The sequence below is a fragment of the Gorilla gorilla genome, chromosome 3, assembly GCF_029281585.2.
Source record: "Gorilla gorilla gorilla isolate KB3781 chromosome 3, NHGRI_mGorGor1-v2.1_pri, whole genome shotgun sequence".
Taxonomy (NCBI): Eukaryota; Metazoa; Chordata; class Mammalia; order Primates; family Hominidae; genus Gorilla; species Gorilla gorilla.
In genome coordinates, this window is record NC_073227.2 from 57426410 (window position 1) to 57443220 (window position 16811).

Here is a 16811-nt window from a genome sequence, read left to right on the forward strand (position 1 = left end):
ATTGCCTTTCTAGACATATACCCAAGAAAAATAAAAACATGTCCAAAGAAAGCATGTACATCAATGTTAATCAATGCTATTCATAACGGCCAAAAGTGGAAGAAAATCAATGTCCATCCACTGATAAATGAATAAATAAATTGTGTTTATAAGTAGCATCTGATACTATTTGGCAATAAAAATATCAACGCTATGCATAACGGCCAAAAGTGCAAGAAAATCAATGTCCATCCACTGATGAATGAATAAATAATTTGTGTTTATAAGTAGCATCTGATACTATTTGGAAATAAAAATGAAGTCCTTATATACACTATTCTATGGATGGTCCTTTAAAAACATTAAACTAAATAGAAGAAGCCAGCCACAAAAGACCACATATTATATAGTTTCATTTATTTTTAAAAAGATCCTGAATAAGCATATTTGTAGAGGCAGAAATTAGATTATTGGTTGCCCAGTGCAGGGTGGATGCAGAAATTCAGGTGGGGAGATGATATTTAATATACAGGATTTTTTTTAGATAAAACTGATTGTTATGTTGGATGCACAAGTCTGTGAACTTACTTGGAAATATTTAATTTTAAATAATAATTGATGAATCATATGGTATGTGAATTATAGTTCAACAAAGTTTTACAAGATATTCCTTGAACCACGATATTCAAAAATTCTATTTGCATTGTATAATTACTTCATCTCTTATTCTGTGTCAAGGGGCCTGCAGGACTCTCTCACTTGCCACTGTTCTTGACACTATTACAAAATACATTATATAAAACAGGATACTTGCAAGGTCATTAAACTTAGGTGGATGACAGCAAATATAAACATAAAAGAAACATCAAACATTCTTGAGTAAATATGAAGTAATCGAACTTTGTCTCCTTGCCATCCATGTACTCAGGATGCTCATATAATGTATTTACTTTGAATTGAAGGAGTTATATTTTAACTTGATTGATTTATCTCTGTATATAAGTATGAGAAAGAAACAGTGACTGGAAAAGAATTATCACATTGCACCAGGATGGCTCTGAAAAGAACTGAAACTTCAGTTCTTCTGCTGATACAGCTCAGTTGTTACTTTAGCTCTGGGAGTTGTGGAAAAGTGCTGGTGTGGGCCGCAGAGTACAGCCCTTGGATGAATATGAAGACAATCCTGAAAGAACTTGTTCAGAGAGGTCATGAGGTGACTGTACTGGCATCTTCAGCTTCCATTCTTTTTGATCCCAATGACTCATCCACTCTTAAACTCGAAGTTTATCCTACATCTTTAACTAAAACTGAGTTGGAGAATATCACGATGCAACTGATTAAGAGATGGCCTTACATTTCAAAAGATACATTTTGGTTATATTTTTCACAAGAACAAGAAATCATGTGGACATATAATAACATAATTAGAAACTTCTGTAAAGATTTAGTTTCAAATAAGAAACTTATGAAAAAACTACAAGAGTCAAGATTTGATGTCGTTTTTGCAGATCCTTCTTTTCCCTGTGGTGAGCTGCTGGCTGAGCTATTTAACATACCCTTGGTGTACAGTCACAGCTTCAGTCCTGGCTACTCATTTGAAAGGCATAGTGGAGGATTTATTTTCCCTCCTTCCTACGTACCTGTTGTTATGTCAAAATTAAGTGATCAAATGACTTTCATGGAGAGGGTAAAAAATATGCTCTATGTGCTTTATTTTGACTTTTGGTACCAAATATTTGATATGAAGAAGTGGGATCACTTTTACAGTGAAGTTTTAGGTAAGAATTTTTTCAATCGGTAGCATGAAGCTCTAACTTCTTTGTGTCTTTGAAGCAGAACTTGTACAAAGCCATAAAGTCAAGGAAGTGGAGTTTTTGGTAAATGAATTTATGAAATGAAAATACAAGATGGTCTATCAATCTCACAAATATTATAGAAAAGCTTAATTATAGGGTCAGTGAAAATGCTGTGACCATCACTCATACAGAACACCCCAGGAAATCATATACCTATATATTAGTACACCTAAGACTTTAAGCAATTACATATCTGTTTTATCATAGAATGTTTCAGATCTTAAAAACAGCAAGATCCATCAAGTAACATCTAACTGAATGCATAGATTTAGAATGAGTAATTACACATCTTTCTACAACTATCTATATAACTGCAAAAATTTTTCCTTGTAAACCTCAGTTTTCTTATTTAGAAATTAAAAGATGTTCCCATGTTATCAGGAGGTTGCCTTCACAGTAGAGAGAGATAATGTCTATATCTCAGATGCAAAAATCAATAAGGGTAATTTGAAGTTTCAAATGTTTCTATACTCCTTCACTAAAGAATTGGAAATCATTTATTTAAAGTCCAATCATCTTGTTGAAGTGTGAAGGTTGTTATATCTATATAGTTTATTTGAAACTGTGTCTCTTTATTTAAAAATATGAGACAGATTAAGATTGAGTATAGATTTCTATTTCAATAATTTCTCAAAAATTTCTAGCTATAATTTACAAATATCTTTACTTAATATTATTAAGAACTTAGCTCGAATCCAAATGAGTAGTTGGTACAATGATTTCAGCCATACTCTCACAATAGTCCACAGTTAACTTGAAGAACCAAAGATAAAAGGATTAGCTTAATGAGTTGTGTAAACTAGACTATTAGTTAGAAAATTGTTTCTATGGTTACTGTAGAATTAATTGATTATGGAGCTCAAAGATTTGTTTAAATATCCAGTGGCTACTATTGAAGCTTTAAAGAGAAAATAAATTGATGTTTAATTCTCTATGACTTATTTTAATAATTGTGAGTATACTGACGTGACATGAGAGATGTAGCTTAAACTCACAATTCTCCCACCACTTTGCCTTTCTTATAAACATGGGCAAAATATAGAATACATAAAAAATAAATTATTCTTATATGTATACATTTTTCAAAGCACACAAACTTTACCAACATTTTTGCCTACATTATTCTAACCCCTTTCAGAAAATTACATAAAGTAATTATCTTATGTCATCCACTTTTTCTTTTCTTTATTCCTATCAGGAAGACCCACTACCTTATCTGAGACAATGAGGAAAGCTGACATATGGCTTATGCGAAACTCCTGGAATTTTAAATTTCCTCATCCATTCTTACCAAATGTTGATTTTGTTGGAGGACTCCACTGCAAACCTGCCAAACCCCTACCTAAGGTAAACATACTTTCGTTGGTTTTATTTTGTTGGCTTCAAAGTTTCAGTAGAAATGACTCTATAGGCTTCATTCAGAGTGTTTGGTTTACACTGAAAAAAGATGGTAAGTAGGTGGGGTAAAGCAGATACCAATTAGAAACTCATGTACATGTTGATACCTTCATAAGCATGTGAGTTTTATGCATATTACAAATAGGAATACTAAGGAAACTTTGAAAATAGGGTTGGTTAAATTAAAGTCTTGATTATGCAACATCTAAGAAGGTATTGGTCATTCATTCAAAGAATATTTACAAAGAGATTAGCACAAAACACAGGTAAGTGCAGAATTTTCAGAGAAAAAAAATAGACACAGTTTCTGTCCCTACATACCTTACATTCTACTTTGAAATATAGAATATAAGTAAGTAATGAAAAGTATATAAAAACTATTTTCTCAAGGAAAAACCCAATGCTAAGAAAGCATCAGTGGAGATAATAGAAAGTATCCTGGAGTCACTGATGAGTACGATGAGAGCTGAACAATAAGCAGGAATAGGGAAAAGAATGACGGGGAGAGGCAGACAAAAAGGGAAAGCAGATAAAGTGGTCAGGACAGTTCTCAAGTCCTCAGGTTTAGTTTGCAGGGAATGATTAAGAATCAGACAATGCTAAGAGGTAAATTAGAGCCAGATACGTATTGGGAGTTGAAATATTTATTAAGAACATTGAAAAAGTCCAAAAAAAGAGTTAAGAAATAAGGATATATGAAATGATTCTCTTTTTAAGAAAAGGCTCCAAGATATTCAATGGATTAAATTGCAGAAGGGCCAGACTGTAAAGACCCAAACATTCAGGAAATTTTCCATGGATTCAGGTAGCAGATGATGGAAAAGTGGACTAGATTGTTGATAGAAATAATTATGCCCACATTTACACAAATAGTGCCAACTTCATATTGTGTTGCGTGGAAAAAAATATTAACACAGACAAAACGCTTAAAATGTCTCTGGCATATAGTCAGTGACTCAGAAATGTTATTAATTTTGCAATTATGGTTATTTTGTGATTATTACTAATACTACTAACTACTAAATATGTGCAAGTCACTTGAGATATCATTCCTCATTTAAGAGAACCAGATTATTCAGCACATCAAGGTTATATTCTCTTGCAAAGTCATAGATGACAGATACCCTGTGGACTTTATTAATAGTAGACATACCAGTTGTGACAGTAAGATAAGCTAGTTGAGATTCTAAAATTCTTCCATAAGTAATAAGGATCTTCACCAGTATTCCAGCTTAAAACACTTCCTCAACAATATAAATGTGTGCCTCAAATATGTGCAAACAGAGGGTTCACGTGATTTTAATAAAGCATTTAAATCATTCTGCATTGAGATCCCAGAATTTTACATTTTAGAGCATAAACATACCCTATTAGAGCAGATGATTTCTGCCTTATGACAAGCAACTCAGTAAAGCTTCCTGGGGGAACTTGTCTTGACATCATAGGTGACTGACAGAGAAGCACAGAGATAATGAACAATGCATGTATAATAAAGACCAAATAATTTCTACCACTTGTGTCTGAATAGTGCCTTTAGTTTCAATACGAAAAAAAAATTCCATTAGCGTATAAGATTATATTATTTTTGAAGGAATAGAAGAACCTCATATATTTTAAATTAACATCACATTTTAAGACATATGTACAAAGAAGGCTTCTTCAATGCATTATTATGCAATCTCTTAAAAGATCATTTTTGCTTGCATAAAACTGAGATTTTATTCCATTGTTAAAACTCAGTATCTACGTTTAATGCAAATTGTATGGGCTTTATATAGTCAGTTTCTCAAGAGACAAACGATGAGGTAAGACTAATGAAAAATATATACCACTCTACCCTACTCTTGAAAGATTTCCCCACTCACACTAAGGGAAACTGATAGTGCCAATAGAAGGAGGAAGAGAGTAGGACGTGTAGAAGGACAAGAAAAAAAGGTTGACTGGTAGTACATTAGTGGTAATTACTAATACTAGCTCTTGTTATTAACTTGCAGAAAGCTTTGAATGCAAGTCAATGGTTGTGAAACCAGTTCTTTAATTGTTTATTATGTAAAATATTTGCTAACCCAGGTTGCTTTCTTTTCAATTATATATTAAATTCTCAGATAATTTCTATATATTTTAAGAGAATAAGACACTTGACAAAATGTATCAGGTGTTTTAAAAATACATACTGTTATTAATTTTATAATATAGTCATGTGAAATAAAAAAATTAATCAAGGTGTACCTATGAAACATTATGGAAAACTTTCACAAAATTAACATGGGAAGTAATCCAACATCTTACATGAAATAATGATTAGAAACTTATATGCCTACAATAGCACTAAAATAATTTTATCAATGAAATGTTCAATTATGCTGTCAGCCATAATACAAATACAGTGAATTAGAAAATTATAAATATAACAAGATGGTAAGTTTTTGCAGGAGAAAATGTATATACAATAACATTAAAATTTTCTAAATAAGTGTCACATGTGTACATTGACCTATATAAATAGGACAAAATCCATAATAAAAAAATACATATTTTCTATAAATAATATCTCTAGATAGAAATTTTAGAAAAAAAGTATTTTAAAAAATCTTTTCATACTTTTATAAAATTTCTTACATTAATTTTGTATTATTTTTATAATATTATCACAAAAGGAGAAATAACCAGTCAATATCAGTGATGAATCTCTAAACAGAGGTTAGATTCCTTCAACACTGCATAGAAAAATAAGGCTCTGGCATCAAGCTAGTGAGGTGAAACACTGAACACGAGTTACATTAAATGTGGCTACAGGTAACTGCAATCACACACAATACCTAGATGCCCCAAGTATTATGTGGAATAGTAGTACAGGGACTATCATGTTAACTTAAGATTAAAAATCATATTTTAGGAAAAGCTCTGTAATATGTGGTGCACAGTTAATATTTAGACACCTTTTTTCTTTGTTTTGTTAAAAAACCATTTGGAAAAGTTTTACCCCAATGATTAAATCTGAAAGTATTTAAATTTAAATATTGGCATACATTGGGGAACACAAGTCAGAATAATTCTCAATCAATTGCAGCCAAGCACATCTTCACCAGGAGTGTAATGTGGTGTGCGTGAGCTACTCAAAAGAAAGACAAGCTCTCCCCTGCAGAAAGGCCTGGTGGCCTCTTCTATTCTGGTGCAAGTGCTGCCTCTGAGACACAACAAAGTGATGATGAGAGTTCCTCACATGCAGTTATAAACAGCACAGCAATTTAACAGTGTGATTTCAGGGCAATAGGTGCTCCACCTAAGCAATAACCTGAAAAATACAGTTATTCAACTACTAACTACAAACTGTACAATTCTGTATTATAAATGAGACTCTAAGGACTGATTAATAAATATTCCAAATCACAATACTAGACTCCAGAATGTCAGTGATTCTTAACCACCAACTTTTATTTTTTATTTCATTTTTTGAAAAACTACCGGAAAACTGACAAATTTTAAATGAAGCATAAAGCATTGTAGAGTAACGTAAACGTAGATATAAAATTATCCCAACTGTAAGTAGCTTTTCCTCAGTGCTCATAGTTAGGGAAGTAAACCACTAATGGCTTCAAATTAAAAGAATTCTACAGAAAACCTGCCTGAAATAAACACAAGTGATTTAGTAGAACAAAAATATAGAATTAAACCCTTGTGTTGCCACTTTTCCAAGGACTTATATTAGTAATAATAGTATTACAAGTGAAGAGTCTGGGTATATTTTTTAACATTATCTCCCTGACTACAATGTAATAGCTCCATTTCTTTTCTCCATTACACACATACAGACACATACCTACATACACACACATATTTACACAAATATCCTTAACACAGGCCAAATATCTCATACATCTTCTTGCAACGAAACAGTGATTGAGTCAGTCAAAAAATATTATTTACTCCAATAATTCCTCAAAATACTGGATTTTCTCTCTTTGATATTTTGTACCAATTCTTTCAGTAGTGCCTGCTGTGGTGATACTCTTTTGTGATGAAACATTTTTTTTCCACAGCAAATGGAGGAGTTTGTACAGAGCTCTGGAGAATATGGTGTTGTGGTGTTTTCTCTGGGGTCAATGGTCAGTAACATGACAGCAGAAAGGGCCAATGTAATTGCAACAGCCCTTGCCAAGATCCCACAAAAGGTAAGATAAAGTGCCTTACTGGTGTGGAAAACTACTGAAAGAGGCTGTTAAAATTTGTGATCTACATAGAAAGAATATTAAAGAGTAGATTGAACTCTTTATAGCCAAATACAGCCTTAAATATGCTTGTATAGCATCCACTGACAGAAGTAATAGTTGTGCCTCAGACTTAGGGGTTGCATGTGGCCCTGGGGGAGTTACTACCTTTGGAATGCATGAGTGGTTCCTATTAGCATCAGTGGGAACTCAGTACTCCATATGTATCCACAAAAGGCAACTTGAGACCCACAGTTATTTTTAATTTCTGATATTAACAGTCATACCTACTGCTGAATTTAACTCAATATATTTCAGTTAAGTGAAAATGGTACTTAATGTAGTCTTTAAAATGACTTTCAGGTATTTTCAACTAAAAATATATATCCACAACTGCATCCTTGTAGAAATACAAGTAAGAATTATGATAATTTTCTTCAAAAGAGTTTTCCTAATCTCAGCAGTATCCAATGGGTGAAGAACACTTGACTAACTCTTGGGCCACCTCTATTGCTTGTTGTACTCTGGAAGCCCTTAGTGAATGTTTACAATTAAGGAATGTAGTATTTCTGTTTGTACTTTAAGTCAAATGCTTATATGAAATACATGGCAACAAATAGAGAAGACTGGCTCTGTTGGTCATTATGCAGCGTATACTGTATTTAAGGATCTGTGGTAGTATAGCATGATCGAATGTCATTAATATAGGAATAATAACTGGCACATGTGGAGAGTAGGGGAGTAAAAAGAATGAATTCTAATCCTGTGATTAAAAGTGTAAACTATAGGCTGGGCACGGTGGTTCGCACCTGTAATCCCAGCACTTTAGGAGGCCAAGGCGGGCGGATCACGAGGTCAGGAGGTCGAGATCACCCTGAACGATATGGTGAAACCCCATCTCTACTAAAGATACAAAAAATTAGGCAGGAGTGGTGGTGTGTGCCTGTAACCCCAGCTATTCAGGAGACTGAGGCAGGAGAATCGCTTGAACCGAGGAGGCGGAGGTTGCAATGAGGCAAGATCACACCATTGCACTCCAGCCTGGGCTACAGGGCCAGACTCTGTCTCAAAAAAAGTAAACTAGTAAACTATAGACTCTACTGTCGTATATTTCAGGACCTAGAAGTTTTACTTTTATAAACATGGTGCCTGGAAGATGTCACTAATGTATTTTACTTCAGCATAGGGAACAAACTTTTTAAGTATATTAATAAATATTCCTGTATGGTAAGTTTTTAACAATTTTTTAAAATAAACTTTATGAATATGACAAATAAAAAAGAAAGTTCAGGCCTAAAAATTTAGCTTTTGGGAAAGAACTAATTATCTCAGATATTAGTTCAAAATCAAAAATATAGATGGATGATGCTATAATAATAGAGGCTGTTTTCCATTGATAATAAATTTGGCATTAATAATATGACCAGGAATACATTTATTTAAGAAATGTAGGTGAAGTATTGATATTGTCATGTTATTGGGGTCAGGTAAGAGTTATCACCAAATTCTGCCCCTGTCATTTGACCCTTTTGTTTAAGGATTCCTGAGGGCACTGCACTGTACACACTACAGATGTTATCAGAAAAAGTTAGGTTTTATTGGGTGACTTCAGTAGCACAATAACAATAGCAGGTATTTCAAAAAGTCTGACATGCATCATGCAGTTGAGGCTTGCCGTGTTATCCAGCTTCAGGTACTTCCTTTACATTTTGGAATAGGCCTATCTGAATGATGTTCAGGTTACTATTCAGAGAAAGAGTGGCCTAGGCCAACAGACAACTAGTCCAAGTACCCTCACAGCCAGGTAGATTTAGAGAAAGAGAAAAAGCAGCTTGCCCTGCTGGACTGGGCCCAGCCAATATCTGAAGCAGGAAGATGAAAGGGAAAGGGTACAGATGGATCCTGACCTGAAGGTGGATCCTGTCCGGTATAAAATGTGGCCCCACAAGGACTCAGCACTAACTACCAGATTAACAACCCCTCCCAATAGAGGCAGCAGAAGGAAATATAGGAAGGAGACAAACAGAAGGAAGCCAGGCAGGGGAACAGGTTCAGATGCCCCCTCCATAGAACATAGTAGGAATATATTTTCTTCTATATAGAATAAACCAGGGACCTTTGTGTATTTGTCAATTGCTTTATAATTTCTTATCTGATAAAGCTTTCTTGTAATGGCCTCTAAATTTTGCTGAAACCTGAGTTGCTTTAACACTGATGTAGCAAATTAAATTAAACACTGAAAATTATTGTTCAGTTTATGAGGATTGCTTTGAAGTTTCAAAATTAGTAACTTAAACATAAAAATGTCTTGGCTATAGAAGAACATATTAATCACTGTTGTCAAAGCTTTGTAGCACCTTGTCTGAGTGTTAATAATCTGTTGACCAAATTCAGCAAAATACAGTTTTGAGGTTATTGAAAAGCTTTATTTTTATTCATGATACCAACATGTTCCTCATTTCTATGCCAAAAAAATCCAAAATTAGCAATACTGGTTGGTAATACTCTGAATTTGTGTCAAAAATTGTCACTTGAAATTTTTCTTGGAAGTAGTGCTTGATAATTTGTAATTCCAATGAAGTTATACATAAAACCCTTGCAGCATTTATTTATTTCTTGTAAGTAGCTTATTTTATAGACTTGCTATTTTGTCAATCAAAGGACAACAGGCTCTAATATAATAACCTCCAGACAAGTAGATATATTGAAACTACTCATATTACTCAAAAAGAAACAAATACATTACAATTAAATTTGGAGATGAAAACTAATATAAAATACATAAAACAAAATAAACATATAGGTCATTACTAAATTGTTACTGTTTTTTTACACCAGAATTGCAATGACTCCCTATAATTTTTTATACTTTTTTAAGAATATTTTTATTTTTTAAGTTAAATTAATTTAACCTTTATTTTTAACTTCTATTTTAAGTTCAGGAGTACATGTGCAGGTTTTTTACATAGGTAAACTTGTGTCATGGGGGTTTGTTGTACTGATTGTTTCATCACCCAGGTATTAAGACTAATATTCGTTTATTATTTTTCCTGATCCTCTCTTTCCTCCCATCCTCCACCCTCCAACACATCTCAGTGTATGTTGTTGCCGTCTATGTGTACATGTGTTCTCATCTTTTAGCTTCCACTCATAAGTGAGGACATGTTACACTTGGATTTCAATTCCTATGTTAGTTTGCTAAGGCTAATGGCCACCAGCTCAATCCTTATCCCTGCAAAATACATATTTTTGTTCTTTTTATGGCTGCATAATATTCTGTAGTGCATATATGCCATATTTTCTTTATTCAGTCCATAATGGTCATTTAGGTTGATTTCATGTCCTTGCTATTGTGAATAGTAGTGCAACTAACATATACTTTCATGGATCTTTATGAAAGAACAAGTTATAGTCCTTTGGTTATATACCTAGTAATGGGATTGCTGGGTTTCATGGTATTTTTGCCTCTAGGGTTTTGAGGAATCACCACACTATCTTCCACAATGATTGAACTAACTTACATTCCAACCAACAGAGTATAAGAATCCCTTTTCCATACAACCTTGCCAACATCATGATATTTTTTGAGTTTTTAATAATGGCCATTCTGACCGGTGTGAGATGTTATCTCATTATGGTTTTGATTTGAATTTCTCTAATGATGTGTTATGTTCAACTTTTTTTCTTCATATGATGGTTGGCCGCAGGTAGTTCTTCTTTTAAAAAACGTAACAATTTTTTAAATACTTGAACTTTTCATTGATAATCTTATTTTTCTAAGGTATTATTTTGGAAAATAATGGTTTCTTATATACCTAAATCATTAAAGTTCAGAAAATAAAATGTGGGTATTCTTTTTACATTGGCCTTTGAATAGATTTATTTACTATCATCCCTTGATCTCATTTCTACTCTTTTTACAGTTCTAACATTTTACAGCTTTTGAGTTCCACTCATGGAATAAGATATTCTCTTTACTGTAACAGGTTCTTTGGAGATTTGATGGGAATAAACCAGATGCCTTAGGTCTCAATACTCGGCTGTACAAGTGGATACCCCAGAATGACCTTCTAGGTAAAACTCTGTTGAACAAATAATGGATATATTAGTAACGGCATATTAGAGTGTTAATAGTTCATCATGAAACAAGCTTATTGAATATTTGTTAAGGAAAACAAAATGTAACTTCTTTATATGTATTTTCCAGTCCTAGGGGGAGAAATTTGCTATAATTGTTGGCATTTTATGATATACACTCACATTCTTCACGGTCAGAATCAGAGAGAATCTTTATTTCAGGTGTTATTATATCTCACAGAATTTTTCAATATCTTCCTGGGCTGTCCCTCTGTCTCCTATTTCTACAGCTTTACACTTGTTTTCTCCTCTCCTGCAGGGTTATTTCAAATACCACTAAACATAATAGCTCTTCTATCACCAGTGACTCTGTATTTTCTGGAGGACTAAATTCCTAATCTTAATCTTAAAGTAATGACACATTTCATGACGAAGTGTGACCTGTCTCTCCTCAATCCTAGCACCACCACCAACCCACTGCCTGCTGCCTTGCACACCCCACATATCACACTCTGTGACTGTATTTAAAATAACACTTCATTTCATGCCCATCTCTTTGCTGTCCTCTTTTGTGCACATTTTTAAAATCTAGAATGCCCTTTTTCATTAGTCCAACTGAAAATCTTGTATTAAGTTTTGCAGTCTGAAGTCACACACACCATATAGCCTTCAGTTACATCTCCAACACAAGTACCTGTTTTTTCCTCTGAAGTCTGAAAAGTAATAGCAAATTAGTTCAATGTGTTATCTAGAAAACACTGTCACTTTCAGAGCCTTTCATTGTGCATCTCATTTTATTCCTATGAATAATTTTGCTAAAATTCATCCAATCCTAGGTCATCCAAAAACCAGAGCTTTTATAACTCATGGTGGAGCCAATGGCATCTACGAGGCAATCTACCATGGGATCCCTATGGTGGGCATTCCATTGTTTTTTGATCAATCTGATAACATTGCTCACATGAAGGCCAAGGGAGCAGCTGTTAGAGTGGACTTCAACACAATGTCGAGTACAGACCTGCTGAATGCACTGAAGACAGTAATTAATGATCCTTTGTGAGTAGAACAATATTTTTCACTAGGTGGTATTAATAGATAGTTTTTTTGTCAATAGCATAAGTTTCATCCTTTTTATGAGAGTAATTTTGAAAGCATTTAAATGATTTAACCAATCCAAAATCTGCTTTTATTTTTTATCTGTTATTTAAAAATTGTATTTGAACCCCATACATCTAGTGAGTAACCAGTTAGTGAAACAATTTTCTAAACAAAAATAATTTTAAAATGATATAGATAATATAAAAAAAATTTCTTAAAAATTTGACATAATGAATCCGTAGTAGAAAGGAAGAACAAACTTGAAATAATATAATGAACTGTTTTAATTAAATATCTAAAATGTCTCAGAATATAACTATTTTCTTGCTGAAAAATTAATTTTTATTATCATTATTGTAACAGACTTGAAAATGAGATTTAATTTTGATAGCATAAAACCCACCTATTTATGGCAAAAATTCCAAATATTTTTACTATGTTTACAGAGTCATGAAGTCATCACCAGTATATAAGTTTGGAACATTTTTATCAACATGAAAGAAACTGCAATGACACCAAAATCACCTCCCATGACTGCCTAGTCATAGTCTAACACCAATTTGTTTTTTTTCTCTATAGATTATTCTCTCTAGATATTTCATATAAATGGAATCATACAGTCTAGGGTACTGTGTAAATGACATTTCACCTAGCCTAATTTTTTGTTTTTTTTTTATGGTTTTTAGTTTAATTCATGTTGTTGTGTGTTTTAATATTTAATTTCCTTTTACACTTGTATAATATTTTGTAATATGGATACATCATAATTTAGTTGTTCATTTATCAGTTCATTGGCCTTTTGATTGTTTCCAATTGAGGCTACTGTGAATATTGCTACACATGTTTTTGCATAAATAAGTTTTCCTTTCTTTTGGGTTGATACTATAAGTGGAATTGCTGGCTCATGTGAGAACTGTATGTTTATGAAGAACTGCTAAACTCTTTTCCAAATTACTTGTTCCATTCATCACTACCGTCAGCAGTATAACGTGGTTCCAATTCCTCCACACTGTTGCCAAACCTCTTATTATCTGTCTTTTTCTTACAGACTTCTTAGTGCATATAAAATGATCTCTCATCCTGGTCTTGGATAGCATTTTCATTACTGCTAAAGATGTTGAGAATCTTTATATGTGCTTATTGATCATTCATATATCTTCTTAGAAAATATGTCTACTCCAATCCTTGGAACATTTTTAACTTTGCTATTTGTCTTACTATTAAGTTTTAAGAACTATTTATATATTATGGGTCAAATCAGATATATAGTTTTTAAATATTTTGTCCCATTCTGGGTGACCAAACTTTTTACTTTTTGATGATGGTCTTTGAAGCACAAAAAAAATATAATTTTAAGTTAATTTTTAATAACTGATTTTATTCACACCCCAAAGATAACAATGTGCAAAACTCCTTGTGGAGTCCAGCTACCATCAATTCAGCATTTATAACTACTCTCAATAAAGTTTTTGTGTAAGGAGGGTATCATCTAAGGGAATACTTTAAAAATATTTTATCACAAAGAGAATAGAAGGATAATGAATGATCAAAATACCTTTAAAGAAGATGGGAAATAATTGAAAAGAAACACAAACCAGCTTGGACAAATAGAAAAGAAATATAAAACAAAGTGGTAGATTTAAATGTGATTATACAAATACTTTCACTCAATCTAAACAGACTTTTAAAAAAAGAGCAAATAATGAGTAAGGACATAAAACATTTGAAGAACACAATTAACAAATGGAATCTTATAATGTAAAATGATATACACACACATATGTACATATACAATACACATATATGTATCATATATACCAACTGGAAGACACATTTTCCTAGAGCATGTCGAATAGTTAATAGTCGTTTGAAGTGACATGTGGTGGGAAATAAATCAAGACTTAGGAAATATAAAAAGATTCAATATCATAAAGACTATATGATCCAGCCATAGTGGAAGTAAGGGATGTTATAAATACTATTACTAAAATATCTTTAAATTTTGGAAATTAACAAAATACACTTCAAAAAAATTTAAAGTCAAGAAGTAAATCATAATTATGCATGCAATTTTATCTCAGCAATTCTACTCTCAATTATATACACAACAGATATGTATAAATATATAAATCTAATGGTATATGGAAGAGTGTTCATGACAGAATTATCAACGGTGTCCAAAAATTGTTAGCAACAGAAATATCTATTCAACATAGAATGAAGACATAGTTTGTGCTTTATCAATCAACAAAATATTACACAGCAATGGAATTACCCAAGAACTGCTATATTAAAAAAAAACAGACACTAAGGAGTACATATTATATAATTCAATTACATAAACAAGCAAAACTAGTGCTGCTATTCAGTCAGGCTAATCTTTAGTTGGTGGACAAAAGTGGTGACTAAATGGTTCAGAAAAAGAGAGCTATTCTAGGCAGGTTGTGATATCCTGTACCATGAACTGAACAATAAGTAAATTGGTATCTTCGCCTCAAGATAATGTTCAAGATGATCTTCCATTTTTGAACTATTCACTTAGTGTATGTATATTTATCTTTTGTATTTTATATTTAAATGTATATTTTATGAGATATATAAATCATTTTAAAAATTCTAGGAATCAGATAGAAAATAAGCACAGAAGACAGAGAAAATCCTAGAGGTTCCATCAGAGTGTGGCCAGTAAAAGCCTCTCTTAGAGGTAACACTTAGAGGGAAGCCACAAAAAGGGAGAGAAGCATGCCTTGGGTGTAGCAAGAAAGAATATTCCAAGAGCGGGAGAGAAGGGATAAAATGTGTAAGGTGCTAAGATGAGAACACCTTTGGAAGCTTAAAGGAAAATAGAAGGCCAATCTAGAAGACAGTGTGCAGGGAAAAGTGTTAGAAAAAGACCGTGCCAGTGTCTAACAAAGTAGGGTTCTGTAGACCAAATAACAGAGTTGGATTTTATTCTGAAAATAATGAGAAACCAGGCAAAAATCTTAATCAGGGGAGTGCCATAATCTCACTTTAATTGCAAAACATCATTCTGGGTACAGGGTGGGAAACAGTAGGAGAAAAAACAGTAATCTAGAAGCAAAGTGACTAGCTATGAGGCATGTCACTCACCATGATAAAATTCCTTTTTAGGAACTTAGAGATGTTAATTCTCAGATTGCATTTTCACATCTTTCTTATAGCACTTAAAATGGCTCATGATGTTGAGCACGTTCTAATATGCCTGTTTTAGAACTAATAGTGTAATGTGGAATGTGTTCATAATACAAAGGATAAATGCTTAAGGAATGAATATCTTATTTTCCATGATGTGATTATTTCACATTGTATCAAAACATCTCATATACCCCATAAATATATACACTTAATATGGACCCACAAAAACTTAAAATTAAAAAATTAAAAACAAATTTAAAATGCCTCATACTTTCTCTGCTTGAAAAAATAACTTTCTCACCTGACTTCCTTTTCTACTTTAAAAATATTTGTTAATGAGAAAAGTCCAATTTAAAAGCCAAACTTTGTATGATGACTCAAATTAAAATACATAAATTCTATGTCAATTCTTCGACATTTACTTTGAATTATTTGACACTTTAAAAGCCTTTCATAGACTTGATATGTACAGGCAAATTAACTTACTTTCAGTGTTGGTATCTTTATTTTTATCCTTCAGATATAAAGAGAATGTTATGAAATTATCAAGAATTCATCATGATCAACCAGTGAAGCCCCTGGATCGAGCAGTCTTCTGGATTGAATTTGTCATGCGCCACAAAGGAGCCAAGCACCTTCGAGTTGCAGCCCACGACCTCACCTGGTTCCAGTACCACTCTTTGGATGTGATTGGGTTTCTGCTGGCCTGTGTGGCAACTGTGCTATTTATCATCACAAAGTGTTGTCTGTTTTGTTTCTGGAAGTTCGCTAGAAAAGGAAAGAAAGGAAAAAGGGATTAGTTAAATCTGAGATTTGAAGCTGGAACACCTGATAGATAGGGATACTTCAGTTGATTCCAGCAATAAATATTGTGATGCAAGATTTCTTTCTTCCTGTGACAAAAAAAAAAAAAACTTTTCGTAATCTACCTTGTCAAGTACAAATTTGTTTTTCAGAGATTTGCCACCCAGTTAATGGTTAGAAATATTTTGTGGCAATGAAGAAAACACTAGGGAAAATAAAAAATAACATAAAGCCA

At 32.8% G+C, this 16811-nt stretch overlaps 1 protein-coding gene across 2 annotated transcripts; it reads left to right on the plus strand.

Moving 5' to 3' along the window:
* The first annotated feature begins 1025 nt into the window (after positions 1-1025).
* LOC101139531 (UDP-glucuronosyltransferase 2B10-like) lies at positions 1026-16811 on the plus strand. Of its 2 annotated transcripts, XM_031009900.3 has the most exons (6): positions 1026-1757; positions 3034-3182; positions 7274-7405; positions 11428-11515; positions 12355-12574; positions 16293-16811. In XM_031009900.3, the coding sequence occupies exons 1-6, from the start codon at positions 1031-1033 to the stop codon at positions 16570-16572; spliced, it is 1596 nt and encodes a 531-aa protein (XP_030865760.3). In that variant the 5' UTR covers positions 1026-1030; the 3' UTR covers positions 16573-16811. The 2 variants fall into 2 exon arrangements, with proteins under 2 accessions (XP_030865760.3, XP_030865761.3); XM_031009901.3 differs by lacking the exon at positions 12355-12574 and having other exon boundaries at positions 16293-16427.

Bases quoted from the DNA above. Each gene is read 5' to 3' on its own strand.
- LOC101139531 (XM_031009900.3), top strand. From the start codon at position 1,031: ATGGCTCTGAAAAGAACTGAAACTTCAGTTCTTCTGCTGATACAGCTC. The intron at 3,183-7,273 runs GTAAACATACTT...TTTTTTCCACAG, and splicing joins CTGCCAAACCCCTACCTAAG to CAAATGGAGGAGTTTGTACA. The intron at 7,406-11,427 runs GTAAGATAAAGT...TTACTGTAACAG, and splicing joins TTGCCAAGATCCCACAAAAG to GTTCTTTGGAGATTTGATGG.